The 26,791-nt window shown below is 42.1% G+C and overlaps 1 protein-coding gene across 3 annotated transcripts in view; it reads left to right on the top strand.

Moving 5' to 3' along the window:
* The window catches only part of Pdss2 (decaprenyl diphosphate synthase subunit 2), a 242,778-nt gene that overhangs the window by 126,348 nt on the left and 89,639 nt on the right, over nucleotides 1-26,791 (top strand). For all 3 annotated transcript variants that reach the window (XM_075944547.1, XM_075944537.1, XM_075944538.1), the window contains exon 3: nucleotides 2,822-3,020. In XM_075944547.1, coding sequence (XP_075800662.1) covers nucleotides 2,822-3,020 — 199 coding nt within the window. The remainder of the gene's footprint in view (nucleotides 1-2,821; nucleotides 3,021-26,791) is intronic.

The raw sequence follows: 26,791 nt of genomic DNA, 5'->3' as shown, positions 1-26,791 counted from the left end.
AACAAAGCACATGGAGTCTGTCCTGTTAGCCCACTACTCTGGGCATGGGGCCTGCCCTGGAGTGTGGGTGATACACCCAGCGACACTTCACCGGCCACTTTCTGAGTAACCCTGGCGGTCAGCTTGAGTTGATCCAGAATCTATGTGAAGGTGAAAGGGGAGAACATATTCCCTAAAAATCATTCCACCCAGAACCTCCACCCCGTGATGTGGCTTGCACTATGTCCTAATGGTAATAATAATAATAAAATCATAATAATGATGCATTTATCTTTCCCAGCGTGTATAAATTGAAAATAACTCCTCAGCACTGGGATCCTGTCTGACTTGAGCCTGTGCTAGTCTTGTGTGCGCTGTCACAGTCTGCAGATTCACATGGAGGAGGATGTTTTCTTGAGTCCCACACCACCTCTGACTTTCCACCATCTCTTGCCTGTGGAGCCCTGACCTGGAGAGAAAGGGTGTGACAACGACATCCCATCTAGGACTGAGTACCAGTCCTCCTGCTCTGCACATTGGTGGTGGGTCTGCTGCAAGGAGCTTCCCCTATGAGGTTGCGATGCTCGGAGTTTGTCTGCTGTTTGTACACACAGAGGTTGTTCCAAAGCTACTTTCCCTCATCATAAGCATCAGTTACTTTTAGCCCAAACTCATAAACTTCCTTAACCCTTCTTTGAGATTTCTATGGCTTTTACTTCATGTTGTCAAAGCCACATACATGGTTCTTTATGAGATAAATCTCTCTATTCTGAGAGTGAACCTGCTAGGGGTACCTCCCTTAAAACTTAAAAGCTTTTATGTCTGAATAAGAAGTCATCCATCACCATCACCGTCACAGCTAACCTTAAATTCATTGTGTTGCTGAGGATGGTCTTGAACTCCTGATTTACCTCCACTTATCAAATTCTGGGATTATATATATACTACCATAGCCAGCTCATACCCATCACCACCACCAGCATCACTTGCAAGCACAGCAGAGGAGGTCAGTGGACAGCTTTTAGGGAACAGGTTTTCCCCTTTCACTTTCACATGGATTCTGAGGGTCAAACCCAAGCCTTTACCTGCTGAGCCTTTTTGTCAACCCATACTTTTAATTCCTTTCCTGACATTATCTCTTTATTTCTTTGTGAAATTTTTTCTGGCTATACTGGAAAAGTGAAACAGTTTTATTTTCAGCCTAGCAAGTCTTTGTTCTTTTATTGTGCTCTATGCTGTTTGCAAACTGAACAACTCTCTTTAGTTTGTCTGTCTCTTGTGTTGTATATGCATCCATATACACTGCATATTACACACCGAAAGCTAGCCCATACTTCCAGCATTCTCCCTGAAATCTCCTTACCTGGCTCTCTAAGTTTATAATTCATTTTAGCTAGTAAGAGGTGCCTATCTTTCCTGTTGCTTCAGGAGAGTTTTCGCAGTAACAGTTTGCTAACTTCCTTTTCCGCTTATGCTAAAAGAGACCCATTTTCAGTCCCCCACATTGTGTATACTGAAACCACAGATTCAGTGAAGCCTTTTGTTATAGCAGTGCTATTCCTAAGTATTTAATTTTGTTATCAAATACCTATTATTTCATAGCAAGCCATTGTACACTTTGGTGTCTTGACATCACCATTTTATCTTTTACATGTCTGAGCTGACTGAAAGGCTCATCTGCCCAGGGTCATGTGACTCTGTGACAGCCTAAAAGGGCCTAAGCTTGTGTGTTTTGTGAGCTTTCCCTAAGCTTTGCTTTCGACTTGTTTATTGATGTTCTGCTGGGCAAGCAAGTAGCACAGCCAAGCCCAGAGTTAATGTGGGGCTGAAATGGGAGCCTGGAAAGCACATTATACTCACACTGAACCATCTAGACTCGTTAGATTCCAGCAGAGTTCCAGCTCCACAGTACTGCGCCCTTGAGAACTCATTTCATTTGTGTACAACAATTTTCTCCCCTATAATTGAGGATTAATAACACCTATCACAGGGTTGAGGGGAGGCTTAAATTTTCAGTGACTGCTTGCTTTTGTTTTAATGTGTGAGGGGGCCGTTTCTGTTCCTGTGGTGTTTTAAGGCAGGGTCTCACAGTGTAACCCAGCCTGGGCTGGAACTCAGTGTTTAACTCATGGCTGTCTCCTGAGTGTGGGTCCTGGAGCATAAGACACCGTACTCTGATCTTAGGTTTTGATTTGTTTGTTTGTTCTACTTATCACATGCATTTTGTTCCATCAGATTTTATTCCACAAGATCAAATACTCAGAGGTTTTTGTTTGATTATAAAAGCAATACTTTTATTCTTATACAAAGTGTGCGAACTCTAAAAAATTACATCAAAGGAAACAGGTATCCCCTGACATCTCATGAGATACAGTCCTGAATCGTGGACTCCTCAGGCCTTTCTGCCTTATTTCCTACTAAAGGTGAATACATCCTTTGTCAGTCTGGAAGACATGGTCCTTGAAAAAACACCATGTTTCTGAAAATCTCCTAGCTTTATATTTAGGACTAAAAGAGATCATGCTTGTAAAATATTTAGCCCCTGCCTTACTCATATCCACATTTAAGCTGATGATCAAACTGACAATTCTCAGAGTGAGGTGAAGCAGTGTGCGTTGAGAGCAATGTATCTCAGTGAAACTGGGTGGGGAGCGCTCCTGGCCATCGTTTCTCTGAGACCAGTGACTTGTCGGCTACAGTATGGGTCAATAGAGAAACTTCTAAAAGCTTAATTAGAAAAGGACACATCCCCCTTTGCTCCCCCAAAACCAAAACGTGAGCATGGCATTGGTCATAAAGTGATAGTCTTGACACTTATACAAACCTTTTCTTTATGTTTTAGTCAAAGAAGTTTGGCAGAGATCACAGAACTTATACACACTGCTCTCCTCGTGCACCGTGGGATAGTAAATTTAAGTGAATTACAGTCTTCTGATGGGCCACTAAAAGACATGCAGTTTGGAAACAAAATAGCTATCCTGAGTGGAGACTTTCTTCTAGCAAATGCCTGCAATGGACTAGCTCTTCTACAGAACACCAAGGTAAAGACAGACAGGGTTCACTTGTGCCTGCATGGTCTTCGGGTGTCTCATGCTTGATTATTGAAGCCACGGAGGTCCGTGCGTCCTGCTGCTCAGCTCCCCCTGTGTGGATGCTCACTGAAACTGAGCAAGGTGATGATGGCAGTGTCAACATGAAGTAAAGGAGATTAACTCTAGGGAACGCTTTTGAAAAGCAGGTATACTGGCACAAGACTGTCATCTCCATGCTCTGAGGCAGAGGCAGGGGGATTGTGAGTTCAAGGCTAGCCTGGGCCTCAGAACCAGACTTTGTTTCAAGAAAAGAAATAAGAAAAAAAAGCACTTAAGAGAATGAGGCAGGAGGATTATCACAAGTTCAGGGCCACTCTGGGCTATAGAGTGATCTCCAAAATAAAAGAGCAAGGCTGGGAATATAGAATGCGTGCCTAGCGTGTACAAGTGTGGCAGAAAGAGAGAGGTGGCAAGGGAGGGAGATATAGAGAGAGTGAGTGAGGGAAGGAGACTGAAAATACTTAAGTCCTTTGAACTTTGAAGGTATTTATCTGAACAACATAATCTGGAATGGAAGTTTTGATGGTCAGGTTTATCTATTGCAACATTGTAGATCTATTTGTAATACTTAAAAAAGTAAGCAAAGTAAATGTCAAATTGTGAGGGACTTAAATGATGTATCCAAATGAATGTTATATAGACATTGAAATTTTATGAAAAATGTTAAAAAGCATAGGATAGGGTCCACATCATAAAATATGCTTGAAAAGTAGAATTTAAAGACTTACACATATTAGGCAGTTCTTACCTATGTTATAAAAAATTCCCATATATAAAGGAATGAATAAGAAACAGTAAGAAATTACAAGGAAATACATCAAAATATTAATTAGTCTACTACTTAGTAAGATTATAAATAGCCTTTGGTATATTTTTGTTTCTTCGAGACATGATTTCGCTGTGTGACCTCAAATTTGTGGTGATCCTTTTGGTTCAGACTCACAACTGTGCAGGGACAGAAAGATTGCTGGAGCTTTCTGACCACTAGCCTAGCTCTAGGTGCAGTGAATGACCTCTATATGTTCTCATGGGCTTGAACATGCCATTTCCCCTCAGCCTTCAAAATGATAAGATAATCACACTTCACACGTGCCCAGCTTTTAAAAGTACATTCTTTAAGGAAATAGAGCACTGGTCTTCCAAAGGACCCAGATTCAATTCCCAGCTCCCATGCTACAGATAACAACTGTCTCTAACTTCAGTTCTAGGGGATTCAGTGCCGTTTTCTGGTAACCATGATCACTTCTACTGAACAGACATGCATACAGGCAAACAAAATTATCAGCAATACAATATTTTTTGAAAGATTTATTTATTTATTATGTATACAGTGTTCTGTCTGCATGTATGCCTGCAGGTCAGAAGAGAGCATCAGATCATTACAGGTGATTGCTGGGAATTGAACTCAGGACCTCTGGAAGAATAGCCACTGCTCTTAACCTCTGAGCCATCTCTCCAGTCCCAGTAACACAATATTAGATAAGGCTAAGAAATCAACTAAAGTATGTGAATATGCATCAAAGATAATTATTTTAAGTCAGATGTGGTGGCAGACACCTTTAATCTCAGCATTTGGAGGCAGAGACAGGCAGATCTCTTTGTTGAGAACAGTTTGGTCTACATAGCAGACTCCAGGCTAGCCAGCCAGGCCAACTGCCTCAAAAATAAATAACAAGCTAGATAAATAAATAATCTACTTCATTTTGGGGGCTACAGGGGGCCTACATGAGTTTATGTGCACCATGTTTGTGCAAATGATGCCCATGGAGTTCAAAAGAGGATGTCAGATCCCCTGAAACCTAGAGTTATAGATGGTTCTGAGTCATTATGTCCATGCTGGGAACTGAACCCAAGTCCTTTAGAAGAACAGCCAGTGTTCTTAACCACTGAGCTCTCTCCAGCCTCCTCTACTTGTTATATTTTAGTATTCAGATAATCAATATTCTAAAGTTTTTATTTAATGTAGGTGAATATGTTATTTGTATTTCTTTTAAAATTTGTTTTTAAAAATAGTTGTCGACTTGAGTCTACCAATACAAAAACAAAAGTTAATTGTTGCTCAGTACTTGTTTCAGAAAGTGTGACATTTTAGCTATTTTCACACATCTTGTATGGCGATTTGGATAATGCAATGTCTGCACTTTTCTCAGAGGTCTTACAGAATCCTTCTGCATACATTTCCTTAGCCAGAATTTAATGGCCTGGTCACTCTCTCAGGGAAGGAGATGAAGAATGTGCCTTGATAGATGCTGAGAGACAGTCGCATTCTGCCTAACATTTCCACCATGGTTTGCACTTTAGGGTAGCACATTGGTGTGGGCCACTGTCTGTATTTTGTCAATTATATTTTAAATAAACGCTAATTGGCCAGTAGCCAGGCAGGAAGTATAGGCATGACAATCAGGCAGGAAGTAGAAGCAGGTCAATGAGAACAAGAGAATTCTGCGAAGAAGGAAGCCCATTCCTTGGCAGTCCTGTCCCGACCACAGAAGAAGCAAGATGTGACTGCCTTGCTGAATAAGGTATCAAGCCACGTGGCTCACATAGACAAAAATAATAGGCTAATATAAGTTGTAAGAGTTAATAAGAAGGCTTAATTAATGGGCCAATCAGTTTATAACTAATGTAGACCTCTGTGTGTGATTTCTTTGGGATGTAATGACTGCGGGAACCGGACAGGACAGAAACCACAGTCAACAGCACATATCACATGAGCTGGATCCATTGCTTTTAAAGGAGAATCTAATATGAAAATGCTGAATGTCTGTTTTCTACCCACATGGGAATAATTAATTACCTGCATGAGACAGATGAAGAGCCTCAGATTTCTTCCCAGTTGAGGTAGCTCAGACTCCTTTCTCCTCTATTTCTACCATACTTGGTTGAGTCTCACTAATTTTATCAATGGGATCCACACGTTAAAGCAGAGTGAGTCTTTAATTGTCCCTGGAAGTCACTGACCCCGTGGTCTATCTCACCTTTCTACCAGACCCTCTGTGATCTATGAGAACTATGGGCCATACATGGAGAAAGGAACGCCTCCACATGTGAAAGTTTGTTAGAGTTTTCGGCACATGATAACCTGTAGGCATAAACAGTAGCCAAAAAGGATTAGATCCAAAGACCCGAAGGCAGGAAACATTCTAGATCTTTTACCTAATTGTACCTACTTCTGTATTTTGGGAAGTAGCCTCAACGTGGTCTTACCTTAGAAAAGGAACGAAGGCTCAATACTTTGAGAAGAATTTCTTTGTTTTCCTCTCATTGTCAGTTTGAATTGCTTTGCACCACTCTGCAGCACTGGGATGAACCCAGGGTTTCACACATGACAGTTAAGCACAGCACTATGGAACGTTATCCCAGCCACTTAAAAGGCGCCGTGTCCAATCATGCCATAATGATGTAAGCTACTTCCCTTTGCGGAAATAATATTTAAAGCATTCTTTTTCCTGAACTAGCTTGTGTCAGTCACATATTCTTTTTTCACTGTGGTTTGAATTTAGTGAAAATGGACGTTTTATTACCATCAAAATCAAGTCAGATTCACAGCCTGTGAAATCTGCTCTTGCTGTTTAGCATTCAAGGGCATCACTATACGTGTTCCAGAACCTAAGACCTCCACCATCTGCTCCATTAGGCACCGGATTTCAGCAGCATGACTTGATTTACAAAGAGAAGACCAGAAAAAAGAAAAAAGAAACCTCAGCATGTCCAACAACAGTTACCTGAGAAATAAGAATGACCAGGACCCCTCCCCTTTGGGGGTCCTGCACCTCCACAGCCTCTGTGCACATCACTCCTTCAAATTTGCATTGTATTGAGCACAGCAAAAAAAAATCCTTTTTAGACAATAATACATTTCTTTCTGAGCTGGATGGTTGCGCTAATCTTAAGCTTATCCTGTGCATCCCCCTGTTCATTCCAAATATGGACCTTCCTTGCCTTCTTCTTGAAAGGGTTTCTAAAGGTTCTGCAGGCTCATTTCCAAAAGATGCCTCACCAACTCATTGTCTATGAAGGAATTAGAGTACCAGGTCAGTCCGTGACTGAGCCCCAACTCTAGGCATTTCGCAGCCCTCATTGATCATAATAGATGAGGTCCAAATTGTGTAAGCAGTACTCTGAACTGCAGAGATAGTGAGGGGAAACGAAGGTGTGATGTCAAGAGTTCCCTTTGACAAAACACTTCCCCATATTCAGAAGCAGCCCTTTCAGTGAAACGCTTGGTTCTGTTTTCTTCAGAATAGTATTTAAAGGAATATGAATATTTTATAGAAGAGGACCTATTTTATTAAACAAGACTTACATCTAAAAATGATTATTATCTTGGTATACTTAGGTTTTATTTAATGTCTTAATTTCCTTTAATAAGAAAAAAGTTGTCAATAAAGACAAAATAGACACCACAGTAACGAGAGATCAGGCAGAACGTGATACAGAATTTGTTTCTAATATGTCACTGTTTTTCATGGTGACAGCCTGCTTTTTTTTTTGATGGTCTATTTAACTTGATGATTAAAGTTGTCATGTTTACAGCAGTTTTAGTATTTTATGGCTTATTCATTCTACTGGTTTCCAGTTTTCTTCTGCTAGTGGGTTTGTGTACAAGCTTTATAGTATGTTTCTCTGCCTCCAGGGGCAGACTGTTAGCTGCAGTCAGACGAAATTCAGACCTGTTTTATAATTGCCAAGGGTGAAATTAGCAAAGTTGATTATTCTCCCTTCAGCTTTTCCCTAAAGATATTAGGGGTCTTCGAGATAATTGCCTTAGGTAACACTTAGGTTTTTAAATATTCCTGAATATAGAAATTGGTATTTAATCTGGAGATAGTAGTCTTCTTACTATTATAGATGGAGTCACAAATACAAATTAACAAGATTTTGAATTCAAGAGTGACTTTAAAAATTAACGATTGGGTTTTTACTCATTCAATTATGGAACTTTTTGTTTTAGTACTTCATTATGTAAAAGACCTGGACTAAAAACCTCAAGCCTTTGAAGCCCTAAGTTTCCTCACACCATTGCTATAGTGGCTTTGTAGGATATGCTATAAGGCTCTGATGTGTGCTCATTCCTGAATCTACACTTCTAGTTTCTGAGCATCAAGTTATCACAGAGACATTTAATTAGAGGGAGGATGATAAAATAGAAATACTATAATTTATAATTTAAAGACTTTTTAAAAATGTATGTGTAGTGTGTGAAATTATGTGAGTGTGTATATACCACATGCATGCAAGAGCCCTTTGAGATGAGAAGAAGCCATCAGCTCCCCTAGAACTGGAATTACAGGGGCTATGAGCTACTTGTGGGTGCAGGAACCAAGGGTCCTCCACAGGAGTGGTAAGAGCTCTACACTACTGAGTCATCTCTCCAGCTGCCATTAACTTGTCCTTACAGGTTTTCTTTGGTGTTTATTTAGACTAGATTTCTAGTTTAAGATTATGCCAAAGTACAAGTAATATTTGCCCCCCCCCATATGTGTGTGTGAGAGAGAGAGAAAAAGAGATGGAAAGAGGAAAGAGAGTCCTTACTTTATAGTGATATGCCTAACATTTAAAGAAGTACATTCACATTGCACCTCCCCCTCCCCGCCCCACAGTAACTTTCATTGAGATAAAAGAGTCAGTGTGCTCTTGCCTGACACCCAAGGACATTGTTATGACGACACTCTCGGGAGCTGTCCGATTAAGCATTAGTGACTTATAGTTCTGAATAACTGGCAGCACAGATGTACTCCTTACAGAGTGATATGTCTCCTTATGTTAATTTTGTCTTCCTACAGGCATAAATATGCTGTTTACAGGGAGAATTTTGTGTAAATATGTTCATTTATGCATATAAATCTCTTTTTATATGTTTGTGTATGTACATTATATATATTTGTGTTATTATATACATATATTTGTGTGTATATGTGCATTTATTTAGGTGTGCGCACATGTGGTTGTGAGAGGGATGGCATATGCATATACATGTATAAAAGCCAGATATCAATGTCAGGTTCTTCCTCAATTGCCCCCTCCCTAATTTTTGTTTATTTGTTTACTTATGTCTTTAACACAGAGCTCACTCTGTATCTCTGGCTGACTTAGAATTTACTATATAAAATAGGCTGTCCTCATACCGACAGAGATCTGCCTTGCTCTGCCACCTGAATACCCGGATTAAAAGCATGAACCACTAGCCACCACTCGGGCTTCTTGAGGCAGGGTCTCCCACTGAGTCTGGACCTTGGGGATTGGCTCAACTGGCTAGCCCGCAAGCCCCAGGGAGCCCCCTCTCTACACCTCTGCTATTCTGGGGTTACAGGAAGGCTCTGCCACATAGGAATGGTACATGGATGCTGGAAAGCAAGCCTTCATCTTCCCATGGCAGAAACCTTACTGGCCAGGCCATCTCCCTAGTTTGTCCTATCTGTTATCATTAACTTTGCCTTCTAAGTGATATCAAAAGTGAAATCTAAAGTCATACTCTATTATATGAACTTAAGGTTTCCCCTTTCCTGCCATCTGCATTTACTATAGCACTTGGGAGGTCGGAGATCTAGATCAATGGTAGAGTACTTACAGGCCCTAGGCTTTGTCCCGGCATTCAGGACCAGAGGCCTAAAATGGCATTGTTATGACAATGTGCATGTATTCCTTTACTAGCATATTTTACTTATAGAAATTATTTATTTGGTAGAGTGCCTTTTGTGAGACATAGTCTCATGTGGGCCAAGATCTCCTCAAACTTTCTTTGTTGCTGATGTTGACCTTGAACTCTTGATCCTCCTGTCTCTACTTACTGAGAATTATAGGCATGTGCCACCACACACTAGCAATTATTGTGTTAATATCTTAAGCATCTTCAGTTTGACACCCAAGATTAGTGTTCTGCCCTGCATATAACCCACTCATGTATAGATATTCATGACCAGAGTAAATCGATATAAAAGGAAAGCTATTATAACAATGAGAGACCTTCTCTATGTGAATTAAATAGAAAAGTGGAAGTACCATCATGAAAATACTTCAGAATTCCAAAACAAATGATTTTCTTCTGTTCTTTACTTATCATTTGCTAACATAGACACATATCAAATAAACTTCATTTTCTGAGTCTGCTTCCTTGGCTTTTAAAGTAATAAATTATTAGTATATGTAAAGCATACTAAAAAACTAGAAAGAAAACAAATATCGTCTTTTAAAATGCATTATCTCACGAAAATCCTTAGTGAAAACAATGTAATATAGGATTCCTTCGGCAGGGAAAGCTCCTGCCATCATGTAAAGTGGATGTTTCTTTCAAGGCCTGACAAACTGGAAACCTGGCAACAAACTAGAGGAGGCAGACCATGGACTCAGAACACGCCCAGAAAACAAAACAAAACCCCTGCATTCTCCACAGTACAACTTTTGAAATATGTTGAGCAGAGTCTGCACTGTGGTTGGTGGCACTGGCTACAGCAATCTTTTTCTTGTTTTTTCAGACATGGTTGCATATGGCCCAGGCTAGTGTGGAACTCCCTTTGTAATCAAGGATGACTTGAATTCCAGATTCTTTTGCTTCCACCTACCTGTTATTGCAGGCCTACATCACCAGGTCTGGGTGCAGTCTTCTTACACATTTAGCTGCCTTCATGTTTATAGATCCCACTCTATTTTTATGAAACCAGCTTTGCCTCCTTCCATTTTCATTGGTGTAAATTGTTGAGAGCTATGAGCAAGGAGAAGCTATTTTCAAAGTTGGATTGTTCTTAACTCTTGTGCCTTGTAACCATCTTACCTAGAAATTTCCTGACTGGGGAGTTCACGAACAATTGATGAACAGCTTCACCTGTCCTCAGGATCCTTGACTTTGCCACCTAGTATCTCTTTCACCTGCATCCTTTCTTCATCCCACAGGCTGTACATGGTGTCCGTCTTTGTTTCTTACACCTCAGTTCTTTTCCCTCAGTCAGTCTGTGAAGTGCCTACACATCCTATTCAAACCACTTCCCTTCTTGTATTTACTATTGCAAAAAAAGTCTTCACTTTTTTTCTTTGATTTTTTTTTCCTTGCTCTTTTGGAACCTTTCCTTGGAGTTACAAACCACCAAAGTAGAGAAGGCCAGTGAGATGACTCAGCAGGTAGAGGCTTGACAGGTAAGCCCGAGTTTAAACCCAGGACCCATGAACTGATTCTGTGAAGCTGTCCTCTGACCTCTGCACATGCACCATGGTACACACACACCTGTCCTCTACATCATGTGCACACACGGTAATAATAAAAGAAATAATTATTTTGCCTCTTCATCCCAAGTGCTAGAATTAAAAATGTATATTGTTGTGCCTGGCACTTGATGTGATTTTTAAAATATTTTTTTACATTCTTTGAGAAATTCATTTTTTGAGGATTTCATACAATATGTTTTTATCATATCTATGCCCTCATCCAATTCTCCTCCCATATCTACCCTCTTCACCTACTTACCCACTCAACTCTGAGATGTGTCCCCTGCCCCACATCAAGTCCAGTTTGTTTTGCTTGAGCACTTGGAGGCATGGAGCCTGACCCGATGTATGGTTGACCTCCCAGCTTTAAAGGAAGCTGTTACTCCCTCTTCTAGCAGTTTTCAAACGCCAGGAGCTCCTCAGCTAGTAGTGGAATTTTGTGGCCACCTTGTCCTCTATCTATGCTAGGATTTTGTCTGGCTTACCCATGTTGTCACAATCACTGTGTGTTCATATGTGTAACTGCCCTGTTATATCTGGAAAACATTGTTTCCTTGCTCTTCTTCGACGTCTGGCTCTTCTTTCCGCCCCCTATTCCCCAAAGTTCATTCACGACTGAGCACTCCATAGTCTCATATATTCTTCATGTTGACTAGTTGATTGTCTCTGTGTTAATTGCCATTTACTACAAGACGTTTTTCTGATAAGGTTGGGAGATGTACTGATCTGTGAGTATAGCAATAAGTCACTGGTCGTCATTAAAATACTGTGCCCACTTAGCAGTATAATAGTATTAGGCTCTTCCCTAGTGCCTATGAACTGCCCAGCCCTTCCTGACCCTGTGAACAGTGCTAGAAATGGGTTCCACCTCATGGAGTGGGCCTTCGAGCCAACCAGAAAGTCATCGCTTCCTCCCATAACATTAGTGCCACTATTGCACCAGGCGACACGTTTTGTCAGGCCAGTTCACTACTGTACCTTGCAGACTTCACAGCTGGGTGAGACTGGTGATTACTTCTATCCTCCAGTAGTATGAGTACCACCCTCTATCACTATGAAAGCTAAAGAAATTGTAAAAGAAAAAGGAAATTAAAGCATGGTAATGCATGATAGTAATCTTCATACTTGGGAGGTAGAAGCAGGAGAAGATCAAGAGTTTAAAGTCATTGTTCATTATATAACTAGCTTGAAGCCAGCCAGGGCTACATGAGACCCTATCTCAAAATTTTAAAAGAGGGAGTGATAGGAAAGTATAGCTAAAAATGAAATAATTCTAGAATAGAATACAGGTTTGTACCCTCATCCTCCTACTAAGCCAACATTTAAAGATAATTTAACAAGTATTTGTTTGCCACACACACACTTTATTTAGCTGCAGATATTATAAGAGTTTGATTTTCTAGTCATCCTTTCTTAGTTACAAGAGGATGGTATTTCTGACGTTATGAAGTAACCAAGCTTTTGTAGGCCACCTCTTTATAACTTTGCTTCATTAGAAGAGTGTGGTTCAAGCTCCAAACAACTGACTTGCAGGTGTATGTAGTTGCAAACTGCTGTGCATTTGTAATTAGATGCCTACTCTTTTCTACCAATGTGAAAAATAAATCATAAGAGAACTCAAAGGATCCACTGAGGCCACTTTTCATGCATTAGCTCAGTTGTATTGATATAAATTTTGTCTTAGCATTTCCATCATTTTCTTAACTCTATTAGAGTTGGAGACACTCAAGGAAAAAAATCACTACCAACCGAAGCTGGCTTATAGAGCCTGAGCCCAGGAGGAGGTTTTATTTATTTAGCAACAGTGACTGGGGAGAGCCCTTCTAGCAGCTAATGACCTGCTGGAGTTGTGAGCCCAAGGCTAAGCTTAAGGCCATTAGTCCAACAGGTCATTAACTGACAAATGCCTGACCCCAAGGTCAGTCCTGATGTTATAGCTGTGGAAACATTAAAGTGGGGTTGTTGGACAGTGTGGCTGTGCCAAGGATGTTTCTTTTTAAGCATTTGGGAATGCATTCGATTATTTGTTGCTATTCAGACAGTTTGTCTTTTTTTTTTTCAGTTCTCTTTTAAATTGAGACAGGGCCTTGCTGTGTGGCCTGTGCTACCCTCAAACTTGCCATCCTCCTGTTTCATCCTCCTTAGTATTGAGATTTTAGATTTATGCCATCCCACCCAGCAGGATATCTTTAATTGCTTTGTCCTGTGGCCATTCTCACACAATAGTCAACAGGAGATTAGAAAACACCAAACATGTGTACCCACTGTAGTACTTACCTGTTTTATGGAGGTGAAGTATGATACAACGAAGCAGAAAAAACATAGTGTCTAACTTTGGCTTTGGGTTTGTTGTTGCTATTGCTGCTGTTGTTTAAGGCAGGGTTTCAAATTCTGGGATTATAGTGTAAACCACCACATCCAGATTATGCAGTGTAGGGATCAAATCCAAGGTTTTGCTCAATGTGCTGGTATATGCTTTTAATCTCAGCACTCAGGTGTCACGAGCAGACAGATCTTTCTGTTTGAGACCAGCTTGGTCTATGTCAGTACAGCCAGAGCTACATAACTGAGACCCTGTCTTAAAAAAAAAATCTGGCGGGTGTGGTAGCACTCTTTAATCCCAGCACCCAGGAGGCAGAGGCAGATGGATCTGAGTTTGAGGACAGCCTGGTCTACAAAGCAAGTTCCAGGATAGCCAGGGCTACACACACACACACACACACACACACACACACACACACACACACACACAAAACTATCTTGAAAAACAAACAAAAACAACAGCAAATGGGGCTTTGTGCAAGCCAGGTAAGCATTACACCAGCTGAGCTAGATCCTCAGCTCAAGCTGTTTTCCTTTTCTCTCACCCCCCACATCCTTCTCTTCCTCCCTCATTTCTTTCACTTCCTCTCTTTCACTTCTTCTACTTGTTGTTTAACACACTCAGAATTTGAAGTTCAAGTCAGCCATCTTTTTCTGCAGACTACTTATCAATTCTGGGATTTGTAGCAATTACTATTAACTTGTAAATAGTGAGATAAATATTTCATTACAATATCAAGGAGACTTCATAGAGTACTCTAAAGAAGTAACTGATAAGCAAAAGAAACTTAGTTTTTGTTTTTAGTTTTCTTACCTATAAAATCAAGGGAATATCATGTCCATCTTCTGAATTCTCAACAGTTCTGATATTCTCTAATCTGAGAGCTATAGGTGTAATAATTGTTCTGTCTCTTTAAGGACAAGTCACGCCCACTCCCTCCCCCATCTGCTGAGACAGGCTGATCTTCAGCTTCCAGCCTGAGTTCTCTCTCCTTTCCATCTCCCTCTCAGAGAGGCAGCTTCTGTCTCTCCCTTCTCTCCCCCCACTCTGCTCTTCTCCCCATCTCCCCTCCCTACCATAACCACTAAACAAATATCCAACCTCACTCTGCATGGCGTGCCTATCCATGTCTCTGTCTCTTGCCCGCCACTGTGTGTCTCCCTGCTCTGGAACAGCCACTGCTCGGGGACCTGCAGCCATTTCCCTGCCTGGGACTGGCTGCTCTCAAGGGCCTGCAGCCTTCTGCCACATGGCCCGCTACCACCATTTGGGGACCTGCAGCATTTCTGCTGCCGCCAGGGATCCCGCAGCATTTTTAATAATCCATTTCAATAGGAAAGAGTCAAAACTGGCAACATAGAGCTTGATCCTGACATGAAGATGGCATGGTATGTGAATAACAACAAAACACTCAAGTTAATAAAGTCAGATATTCTTAGAAAAATCAAAGATCTTGTAGCTATGTCATAGATATAAAGGATCTCAAATATATTCCAGAACTCCAGCAACAGTGCAGCTCATTAAGTTTACTCTTCGTGGTAGATGCCTGTGAAGAAACTTAAGTGGCTCCATTGTCTGGATACTTTAAAATACATATGGTAATTGGCATGATCATGTAACAAAGTGATAACTTCAAATTTATTTTGAAATAGTTATGATTTCATGCAACTAATTCGCATGTTAGAGTGATATTTGCCCACAACAAAATATTTTGTGTGCATTATGCTAAGCAGGAACGATATAATCTAAAAGCCATTTTCTTCTCTTAAGCCATTGTCCACTCTCATGCTAAGAAAATAGTTTCTGTTGTTTTTAACAAAATCTCAGCTGGGCGGTGGTGGCGCACGCCTTTAATCCCAGCACTCGGGAGGCAGAGGCAGGCGGATCTCTGTGAGTTCGAGACCAGCCTGGTCTACAGAGCTAGTTCCAGGACAGGCTCCAAAGCCACAGAGAAACCCTGTCTCGAAAAACCAAAAAAAAATAAAATAAAATAAAAAAAATAAATAAAACAAAATCTCAGTCATTTGATTTAACCAATAAAGACTCAGGAGCCATATATTGGGGTAAAAGCCTGCTAGCTCAGAGAGGCAGAGGAAGCATCCAGCTGATCCTCCTCAGCCAGCATCCCAGAAGCCTCCTCTTCCTCCTCAAGACTCCTCAAAGTGAATGTCCCTCCTTTTCACTTCCTGTGATTCTTTCTATCCATCCTCCTGACTCCCTCTTACTCTCTTTGGTTTTTCTTAATAATCCTATGTTTACTTCCTGTCAACTGGTTGCTTCGCCTCTTCACCTATGATTGACTTTACTTAATCCTGTTTACAGTAGTCAAGCAGAAAGCTCTTGGATTAAAGGTGTGTCCTAGGGCTAAGCCACAGCACTACTAGAAGCAAGTTTTTCCAGTAAATAGTACAATCTCAGTGTGATCAGATATCCTGCAACAGTTTTCCCCCGCATTGGTCCTGTGCATCCCTGATCATCATTCCGTAATAAACTCTATCTTTATATTATGGGTAGGAAGAAGGAAGCAGATTATAAACTGGATGTGGGCACACACTTGCAATTCCAGTATATGAGAACTGGTTTTGGGAGCACAGGACCAGGGCACATGTTTAGATAACATGGCACTGATATGGATATACAGTTTGGACCAAGGTGGCTAATGGTGAGCATCTCGGAGAGTTGTGAGTAAGGAAAAGATAATTGACAGGGAACCTTAAGAATCTGTTATATAACTATCTATGGCAGAGTGACACCTTTATATGGATTTGTAATAGATGTGGCCTTGAGGCCAGAGGTATGAGCCCTTGCTTTTGCCTTCACTAGTCATGCCTATATTCCAGACCCTCCTTTACAGTACAAACCTATGGAATTGCAAACATCTGCCTTCTCGTGTGGCCCAATTAGAAGAGGAGCTGACAACTGAAGTGTGTCAGTGCACACATGACGTAAGCATAGGCTTTATTGTGAGGCTGCACTTCAAAGACTTTGAAAGCTACCTGTACAAGGAAGCAGTCCACCGTCTTTCAGCAGGCATCTTTGAGAAGAACCTCTGGGTGAAGCACTGTAAGCAACATGAATGTTGTCAGCCACACTAAAGGAAACAGGCAAGTCACTGAAATAGTAGACACAATTCTTTTAAAACTCAGCCAAACTGTAACAGTGCCGGGAGTACACAAAGCGCTGAATGTGTCACCGTGGATACAGTGGACTTCCTCTGCAGCAGCTCCCGTGTTGGAGAAGGTAGAGAGTAGAACAGTTGGCAGTTATATTATGGTATCAGAATTGCCTCGTTTTCTTTAGTAGTCATTCAGGTCTCAACACCTAGTTATAGTCTTTCTAGCAATACAGCTTTTTCACAAGCATCTCATTTTCCCTTTTTTTATGCAAATTTTTAAGGTTTTAAAATTATCTGCCATTTTTTTTCAGGAATCAATTTGGCATTTAAATTGGTGATTATTTGGGTTTGGTCAATGGTAAATAGTCAGTGGTCAAAGCAAAATTTGCCTTTATTCAAAAAGTAGCTATAGGGGGATTGCTTTTTTTAAAAAAAAAAAGTTTTAGCTAACAAACTAGCTGTGTTAACAGTTGTTAATTTTTAAATGCAGCTGGAGGTGGCTCATATCTGTAAAAAGGTTGATACAGAACAACTGTCACAAGTTTGAAGCCAACCTGTGCTACAAAGTAATGAGACCTTTTCTCAGACCAAATAGAAACTACAGAGCTATAAATACATTTGAACATGGAGCTGGTTGTTGGTAATCCTAGAGTGTAGGGGAATGCTCAAAGGCCATTGGCTGAAGGACTTTCCCCACACGAGGTAAGTAAAATGAGAGCCAGGAAATGGCCTGGATGAACTGGGCACTTGCAGCTCATCCCTGTGTAACTGTCTTAATGATCTAGACAAAGAATGTGTCCGTTGAGTACCTTACAAAGTATGTAAGATGTTGTAAAGTTGTAAATTAGAGTTCATTTAGAGACATGGTCCATGACCATTCATTCCCTTACGAGGGAAGGGTTTTTATTGTGAATAAGGAGGAGAAGCTATCCAGAGGCATCTAGAAGAATCCAAAGCAGAGAGAAAGAAGTAGCCTAGACATGGCCATGCCAATCTGTGGAGGGACTGGAGAGTGGAGATGGTGAAGAAGCAGAGGTGAAGAACAGCGCATAGGGAGAGAGAATGGCAAGGGGAACTGGATTGTAAGGGGTATGGGCAGCTGTAGGGAGCTGAGGGCTGGGACGCTAGGGCGGACTTTGAATGTATAACAAGTACTTGTAAGTATAGACTGAGGGAGTCTGGAGGCCACATGAACTTTGATGTCCCAATAGCTACCAAAGCCCCTTCTGGCTCCTTCTGGCAGGTGGGAACCAGGTTCACGAGTTCCCAAGGAATGCTGACTTTTGAGAAAACTTGTACAAGTCCTACAGTCCACCTTGAGTGTTTTTCTGGATACGTGGGCTTTTGGGACCCAACAGTCCCATAATGGTGTTTGAACTACTAACCTCTTTAAGGAATTCTTGGGTTATTATTTACTCTGGGGTCTGGAGGACATGGACCACAGTGCATGTGTGGAGGTCTAAGGACAACTTACTTGCAGAAGTCCATTCTCCCCTTATGTTATTGAATTTGTGGGTCACAGTCTGTGCTACGAGACAGGTTCAGCTACCTGTCCTCAATAAGCCAAACTAAAAGAGGGTAGCAGAAAAAGGAGATTTATTTAGTGGCCACACTGAGAAGAGGGAAAAATGAGATCCAGCAAACACCCCAGGTCCATCTTCTGAACCCTGAGTAGTGATCAGAGTTTAAACAGAGAGCCAAACACGTGACTGTCTAGGCGGTCCTAGTCAAGGTGTAGTCCTGCCTGTCCTCACCGGCATCTTAGCCTGCTAGGTGGTCTGGCAAGTGGTTGGAACTGTGTGAAATCTCTTTCTGGGAGACAAGCTCTCCCTCTGCTGGCCTTTTCCTTCTCCCAGCTTGAGATTCCTGGGTAAATTCTCCTTTCTATGGGGCCCATTGTTTCAGCAGTCTGCTAGTCAGATAGAGACACCAACCCCCCCCCCCCCCACACACACACACGTACACCCCACCGCTGCAATGTCTCACTGTATAGCCCTGGCTTTTCTGGAACTCATTGTATAGACCAGGCTAGCCTCATACTTACAGGGAGATCCACTTGCCTCTGCATCAGTGCTAGGATTAAAGACTTGGTGGCACTTGGTCCTGCTCAACAAGGTGATGGTACAGACTTAGTTGACTTCCTAGGGGAGACCTTACCTTACCTAGGGTAGGGGAAGGGGAAAGGGTAGGAAGGAGGGAGGGGGGACTGAGATTGGTAAATAAATAAATTTTTAAAAAAAGATGTGGTGGCCCACACTGGCTACACAAGCATCTCATCTGCCAAGTTACAGCTCCTTTAATCTTGCATCATGTGGACCTTCAGGATTTAACGCAGGTTGTCAGGCTTGGTGGCAAGCACCTTTGCCCATGAGCCCTCTTGCTGATCCTTATTAAAGGAACTGTAACTTAATGAGACTAGTCGTTAGTTACTACTAGTTCATCACTAGTTTTGTGAAGACAGTGTCAGCCGTATCGTAGGCTATCATCGAGCTTTTATGCAGTGAGTGACCTAGCTGATACAGAATGAAATCTCAGCACTTTGTCCTCTACTTTCTTGAGCTTGTGGATCTACTTCAAGTTGTATTTATTGAGATTTTATACTTTCATTTAGAACTGAGGTTTTCCAAAACCTTTTATGTCACCGGTAGTTTATTAAGCATCGCATCAGCTGCTCTAAATTGAACGTGAAGATTATCAATTTGCAGAGAGTTTTTGCTGCACCTGTCCTGATGGTCGTGCCATTTTTTTTCCCTGCTGCTCCTCCTTAGTCAGAACTTGAGCTCAGTAGAACAGATTGTCACCCTTCCCACAGACACACAGGGCCTTACCCGCCTGGCATCATTGAAAAGCCTCCCTTCAAACAGCCTTCCTCCAGAACTTCTGAGGTTGTGATGTGTTTATTGCAGGAGACCTTTCATCAGCGTCTTCATTAAAACCTGGTCCTGGTCTGGTGGGATGCAGTGGAGAGCCTTCTTTCGTAGACTCCAGCCATGGCTATATCAAAGCCACTCATTTATATTAATCAGCATGCAGAATAGGGCTCATCTGGGCTGTTGGTGCCCAGCTGGTGGCTGAGTAGAATTCACCCTATTTGGCCACAGTTACTGCTCTCTGTGTTCGTCAGAGGTCACTGCCTCAGTGAGACTGCCAGCCTGGAAGCTCCCGCTGGGCACTGGGAACTGACTCCATCTGAAACAAGACTAAGTGTTTGAAGGCAGCTTGTAAATGATAACCTCACAGATATGAGATGTTGTCATCAGTCTATGGAGAAGGCTACCCTTGCCCAGGCCCTCACTCTCTCACCCTGGTCAGTATGTCTTCCCATCTTGTCCTTCGTCTCTCACATGCCCTCAGCTTCCTCTAACTCTCTCTCTATTTCTTTTTTCTTTTAATATTTCTTTATTTTTATTTTCTATGTACCACATGAGTGCTGGCACCCTCAGAGGCCAGAAGAGGGTGTCGGATCCCCTGGAGCAGATGGTTGTAAATGTCCATGTGGGTGCTGGGTACCAAACCCAGGTCCTCTGCCAGAGCCACAGTCCTTTTAACCACTGAGCTATCTCTCCAGACCCCCTCTTTATCCGTAATTCTTTATTTTCCTGATAATGTGGATGGCCTGTATTATATGAACATATTTTGTTTTCCCTAAAATGTTTAAAAGCCAGGCCAGTGCACAGTTTTAAGCCCAGCACTCAGGAGGCAGAGGCAAGTGAGTGTCTGTAAACTCAAGGGCAGCCTGGTCTGTGCAGAGTTCCAGGACAGCCAGGGCTACATAGAACCTGTCTTTAAAAAAATTTTTTATATGATAACTTATTGGAGTTTTCATTTATTCTAGGATGACCTTAAACTTGTGGCCCTCTTGCTTCTGCCTTCCGGTGCAGGGATTGCATGTGTACCCCCTCACCTCGTGTTTGCAATGCTGGTGATTAAATGGAGGGTCTTCTCGTCCTAGACAAGCAAGGGATTGCATGTGTACCCCTCACCTCGTGTTTGCAATGCTGGTGACTAAATGGAGGGTCTTCTCGTCCTAGACAAGCAAGGGATTGCATGTGTACCCCTCACCTCGTGTTTGCAATGCTGGTGATTAAATGGAGGGTCTTCTCGTCCTAGACAAGCAAGGGATTGCATGTGTACCCCCTCACCTCGTGTTTGCAATGCTGGTGACTAAATGGAGGGTCTTCTCGTCCTAGACAAGCAAGGGATTGCATGTGTACCCCTCACCTCGTGTTTGCAATGCTGGTGATTAAATGGAGGGTCTTCTCGTCCTAGACAAGCAAGGGATTGCATGTGTACCCCTCACCTCGTGTTTGCAATGATTAAATGGAGGGTCTTCTCGTCCTAGACAAGCAAGGGATTGCATGTGTAGCCCTCACCTCGTGTTTGCAATGCTGGTGATTAAATGGAGGGTCTTCTCGTCCTAGACAAGCAAGGGATTGCATGTGTACCCCTCACCTCGTGTTTGCAATGCTGGTGACTAAATGGAGGGTCTTCTCGTCCTAGACAAGCAAGGGATTGCATGTGTACCCCTCACCTCGTGTTTGCAATGCTGGTGACTAAATGGAGGGTCTTCTCGTCCTAGACAAGCAAGGGATTGCATGTGTACCCCTCACCTCGTGTTTGCAATGCTGGTGATTAAATGGAGGGTCTTCTCGTCCTAGACAAGCAAGGGATTGCATGTGTACCCCCTCACCTCGTGTTTGCAATGCTGGTGATTAAATGGAGGGTCTTCTCGTCCTAGACAAGCAAGGGATTGCATGTGTACCCCTCACCTCGTGTTTGCAATGCTGGTGATTAAATGGAGGGTCTTCTCGTCCTAGACAAGCAAGGGATTGCATGTGTACCCCTCACCTCGTGTTTGCAATGCTGGTGATTAAATGGAGGGTCTTCTCGTCCTAGACAAGCAAGGGATTGCATGTGTGCCCCTCACCTCGTGTTTGCAATGCTGGTGATTAAATGGAGGGTCTTCTCGTCCTAGACAAGCACTCACCAGTTGAGCTACAGCCCCAGCCTGGAAATTTTGCTTTGCCCTGAGAGTATTTTTGCCTTTGCTTCTGCTTTTCAAGGGAGAAGGCCTAGGAGAGCCATAAATTTATGTGTGCGATTGATGCTGTCAGCATCACAGATGTGCACATACAACTGTTTCCTTTGCTAACATCTGTTAAGAATAGTAAAGGCTGTGGTGTTCTGTGTTCATGCGCTCCTAAATAGAATGATGGTCTCCATGTGGCTTTGTTATTCCACATTGTCATAAGTGTAGTAAAAATTGTCACTAAAAATAACCTCTCAAGGGCTAGCAAGATGGCTCAGCGGGTAAAGGTTCTTGCTATACACACCTTGTGACCTCAGTTTCATCCCTTGAGCCCAAATAAAGATGGGAAGAGAGAGCCAACTCCACAAAATTTTCTTCTTGCCTCCACACACAAGCTGTAGCATATGTCCGCATGCATATGTCACAGACACACACAGTAATTTTTAAATTTTATTTTATTGTGTTTATTGGTGTTTTCCCTACATGTATGTCTGTGTACCACATGCATGCCTGGTACTGCAAAGGACAGAAGGTGTTAAATCTCCTGGAACTGGAGTTCCAGACAGTTGTGAGCTGCCCATGGATGCTAGGAATCAAACCCCGGTCCTCTGGAAGAGCAGCTGGTGCTTTTTCCCATGGACCCATCACTCCAGCTCCACACAGCAACCCTTTCAAATTGAATGAAACACAGTGTATTACCTTATCACACCAGCTCAACCCACTGAGCCCTACTGGAGCCACATACGTTATAGTTATCTTCCCCCCCTAAAGATTTAGTTATATTTTACTTTATCTTTTAATCCAAACTGGTCTGGTACACTGGCTAAACATCCATAGCGTTTTTGAATCAAGTCCATCTGTCAGTTTCTGGCTGACAGGTCTCTTGATTCACATTTATTGAGAAAGGCATGACTTGTCTACACAGAATACTTTCCAGCACTTGCTGGTCTTATTTCGGCTAGTTTGGAGACTATTGACTGACAATATCCTGTAAATCACTTTGTGGACATAACTCAGCTTGAAGCCCCTCAGAGACTAAAAACAGAATGTGCTGGTCCTCTCCCAAGGGGAAAAGCTTATTATTTTACCCAGTTATAAATGCAGCATAATGAAAAGGGGGTGGGGATATAGTGTGTGCTCTGTTTAAGCAGTTGTACGTGTAGCCATTTTAAATATGAGTGACTAAGAAAGATTGGAAAATTTTAATTAAGAATTTTCCAGTCTGTCACTTTCACATTATCATTTTCCCCTTTTCTTTTTTCCTTTCAGATTTTTTTCTTTGTGTATAAAATGCAAACGATCTGACCTCGTTTTGCTTTTTTTAAAAAAAATATTACCTCTCAGATTATTCTGTTTTATCACCAGCCTTTTTTCTTTAAGAATATTTTATGGGCATCTTTATATAGCGATGCAAGGGCCTTTTTTTCCTAGGGGAGAAGGTAATTGCTTTTCTCTTACCACCTTCTACTTTTCTCAATATCTTTTTTTTTGTGAAGACAATTTATTATAGTTTTCTGAGCTCAGCATTATTTTCTTTTGCTTTGATTTGGTTTGGGTTTTCCTTGTGATCCCAGAGCCTTATGCATACTAAGCAAGCTCTCTACCACGAAGCCACATGCCCAGCCCTAGCCATAGTGTCTTTAGTTAACTCAACTACAACTTCCAGAAACTGCCCACTATTGAGGTAGGCCATGAATCATAATATTTTTCAATAGAAATGGTTTTGTTGTCATTCTCCGTGCCTTAGAACCATGAGAGATGAGTCTAGAAAATCTCACAGAGAAAGGAGTGAGTAGAAACCCAGATGGATCTGGTGGTGTAGCCTACAATCCCAGCTACTCAGGAAGCTGAAGCAGGAGGATCACAGTTTCAAGGCCTGCCTGGGCTAGAGTGAGTTCAAGAGCAGCCTGGGCAACTTAATGAAACCCTTCTTCAAGATGAAGTGGAAGGAAGGCTTGAATATATAGGCCAGTGGTAGAATGTCCAACATAAACAAGTGGGTCAGTCCCCAGTAACTCCATAAAGAAAAGAAAATCAGCATCACAGGGGATCAGGCTGATAAAAATATAGCATAGGAACAAAACCTGAACAAGGATGATAGCAGTAAGCATGCTAATATGGAAGAAGGAGATTGCATGGAACCACACCACTATAAAAAGAACTGCAGGCAACTAAGGACTCCTGGAATGGAAGAAATAGCCTTCCCCAGGGTAGATCCCACCTCCAATTGGTTGTGCAGTGCAAAGTGGTCAGCCTTGAAATCATATGCATACAACATCATATGTAGTAGGAGGAGCGGCGGGCTGTGGCGTCCCACCACACGGCTAGCTTATGCCCAAAATTACACAGAAATTGTATTAATTAAATTGCTGCCTGTCCCATTATCTCTAGCCCCTTATTGGCTAATGCTCACATCTTGCTTTAACCCATATCTAGTAATCTGTGTAGCACCATGAGGTCGTGGCTTACCAGGAAAGATCCTAAGCAGCGTCAACCCCAGGCCGGAGAATCACAGCGTCTGTCACACTGCTCTTCTTCCCAGCATCCTGTTCTGTTTACTCCACCCACCTAAGGGCTGCCCTATCAATAGGCCAAGGCAGCTTCTTTATTCAACCAATGAAATCAACACAAATACAAAAGGACCTCCTACACCAATCATAAATTTAGCAGGTTATAGTTTTATTTAGGAGAGAGAGAGCATGTGTGTGAACATTTAAAGAAAAAGAGGCCATGAATTTGAGAGATAGCAAGGGAGTGCATGGGAGGCACTGGAGGGAAGAAAGGGAAGGAAGGGATGATGTAGTTGTATTGTAATTTCAAAAACAAAATTATAAAAGTAAAATTTAAACCCTCAAAAATATACAGTGTAGGAGAAAGAAAGTTTTTAAATTTATATAGTAATAATATTATGAGCTATTCAGGCCAAGTTCATACATATAAGTTTTTTCTAGTTTATTTCCTGTTATGGTTTAAATTGGCAATGTCCCCAAGTTTCATGAAGACATTTGGCCTTTGGCTGTGGGCATTATTTTGGGACATTTTGGAAACTTGAAGAAGTGGGGTCTAGCTAAAAGAAATAGGGGATTTGATTAGATCCTTATGGGTCTGCTCTCCCCGGCTGCTTCTTGACTACAGTGATAGAAATGCTTTTCTGCCATGTGCTCCCTGAGCCATGAGTTCTTCTTATGAACTGGACCCTCTGAAACCATGAGCCCAACAGCTCTCTCCCTGCTGAGGCTGTTCTGTCAAGTATTTTGCCTCACAGCAATGTAAAAACCACTAGTGTCTTGCCTATTTATGATAAATGCTGAGATTTGCACGCCCCCTTAACACACACACACACACACACACACCCCGCTTTGGCTTTTGAGACAGGGTTTCTCTGTGGCCAGCTGTCCTGGGACTCAATTTGTAAACCAGGCTGGCCTCAGACTCAGAGATCTTTCAGCTGTTGGGATTAAAGCTGAGTGCCACCACACCTGGCTGAGATTTGTATTTCTGATAGAATTTTCGAGCTGTAGAGAACCCTCATAAAGCATATTCTGAATTCCCCTTCATCTTACATTTTAAGGAAACCAGAACTCAGAACTGACCCACTTCAAGTCTCACAAGAGAAACACGTAGCCAGCCCTGGAGCAGAATGAAGATACTCTCATTCTTGATATCTGTTTTGTTCTCTTGCACTGCTTTTCCCTCGGGATGCCAGGGGCTTCCAGTTGAGATACTTTGCTTTTCCCTGGACCTGAAGAACAAGCTCCTTGAATGTTTCTCAAGGTTGTTCTTGTCTACAGCACCAGGAATCCTGGAGAGGAAGTTTTAGGTAGTTTGGATTTTAGGTCCTAGATTCTCCTCTGGCTGCCATTATCTTCAGTATCTCTTTAAAAGGTTTTTTAATTACACACTCACAGTATACTCGGATTTAACGTTACATTGAAATCACACACACAGGGTGCATCTGTGGTGGTCAGAGGACACCTGTGGGAGTCATTGGCTTTCTTTCCTCCATGTGGGTCTCAGGGATCGAACTTAGTGTCAGCTGGGCATCTTACACATTGAGCCTCTCTTGCCAGCCCCTCGCAAGCACTTCAGATGATTTCAGCTATTTCCCGAGGACCTTAACTGGGGCGGAAGAGATGACTCAGTGGTTAAGAGCATTGCTGTTCTTGCAGAGGATCTGGATTTGGTTCCTGCACCCACATCAGGCAGCTGCAAGCTGCTATGACTCCAGTCCCAGGGGACCCTCTTCTGGCTCCATGAGCACGTGTAAGCACATGGTACACATACAAACAAGCAAGTGCACACATACACATAAATAAAATGAGCTTTGTTTGTTGCTTGACTGGTTGGGTTTTTATTTTTGTTTTGGTTTTTGGTTTTTTTCAAGACAGGGTTTCTCTATGAACTCACTCTGTAGACCAGGCTGGCCTCAAACTCACAGAGATCCGCCTGCCTCTGCCTCGCTGAATGCTGGGATTAAAGGCGTGCGCCATCACTGCCTGGCTTGTTTTTGGTTTTTCTTTTTTTTTTAAGATTCTGATTAAGAAAATGGTCAACATCCTTAGTCATCAGAGAAATGCAAATCAAAACAACTCTGAGATTCCATCTTACACCTGTAAGAATGGCCAAGATCAAAAACACTGATGACAGCTTATGCTGGAGAGGTTGTGGGGTAAAGGGAACACTTCTGCATTGCTGGTCAGAATGCAAGCTGGTACAACCCCTTTGGATGTCAGTGTGGCAATTTCTCAGAAAATTAGGAAACAACCAGACCCAGTAATACCACTTTTGGGTATATATCCAAAGGATGTTCAATCGTGCCACAAGGACATATACTAAACTATGTTCATAGCAGCTTTGTTTGTCATAGCCAGAACCTGGAAACAACCTAAATGCCCCTTGACCCAAAAATAGATAAGGAAAATGTGGTACATTTACACAATGGAATACTACACAGCAGGAAAAAAATGACATTTTGAATTTTGCAAGAAAATGGATGGAGCTAGAAAACATTATTTTGAGTGAGGTAACCCAGACCCAGAAAGACAATTATCACA

The sequence above is a fragment of the Microtus pennsylvanicus genome, chromosome 1, assembly GCF_037038515.1.
Source record: "Microtus pennsylvanicus isolate mMicPen1 chromosome 1, mMicPen1.hap1, whole genome shotgun sequence".
In the NCBI taxonomy this organism is placed as follows: domain Eukaryota; kingdom Metazoa; phylum Chordata; class Mammalia; order Rodentia; family Cricetidae; genus Microtus; species Microtus pennsylvanicus.
The sequence above is the reverse complement of the archived record's forward strand: the minus strand, read 5'-3'. Positions and strand labels throughout refer to the sequence as shown.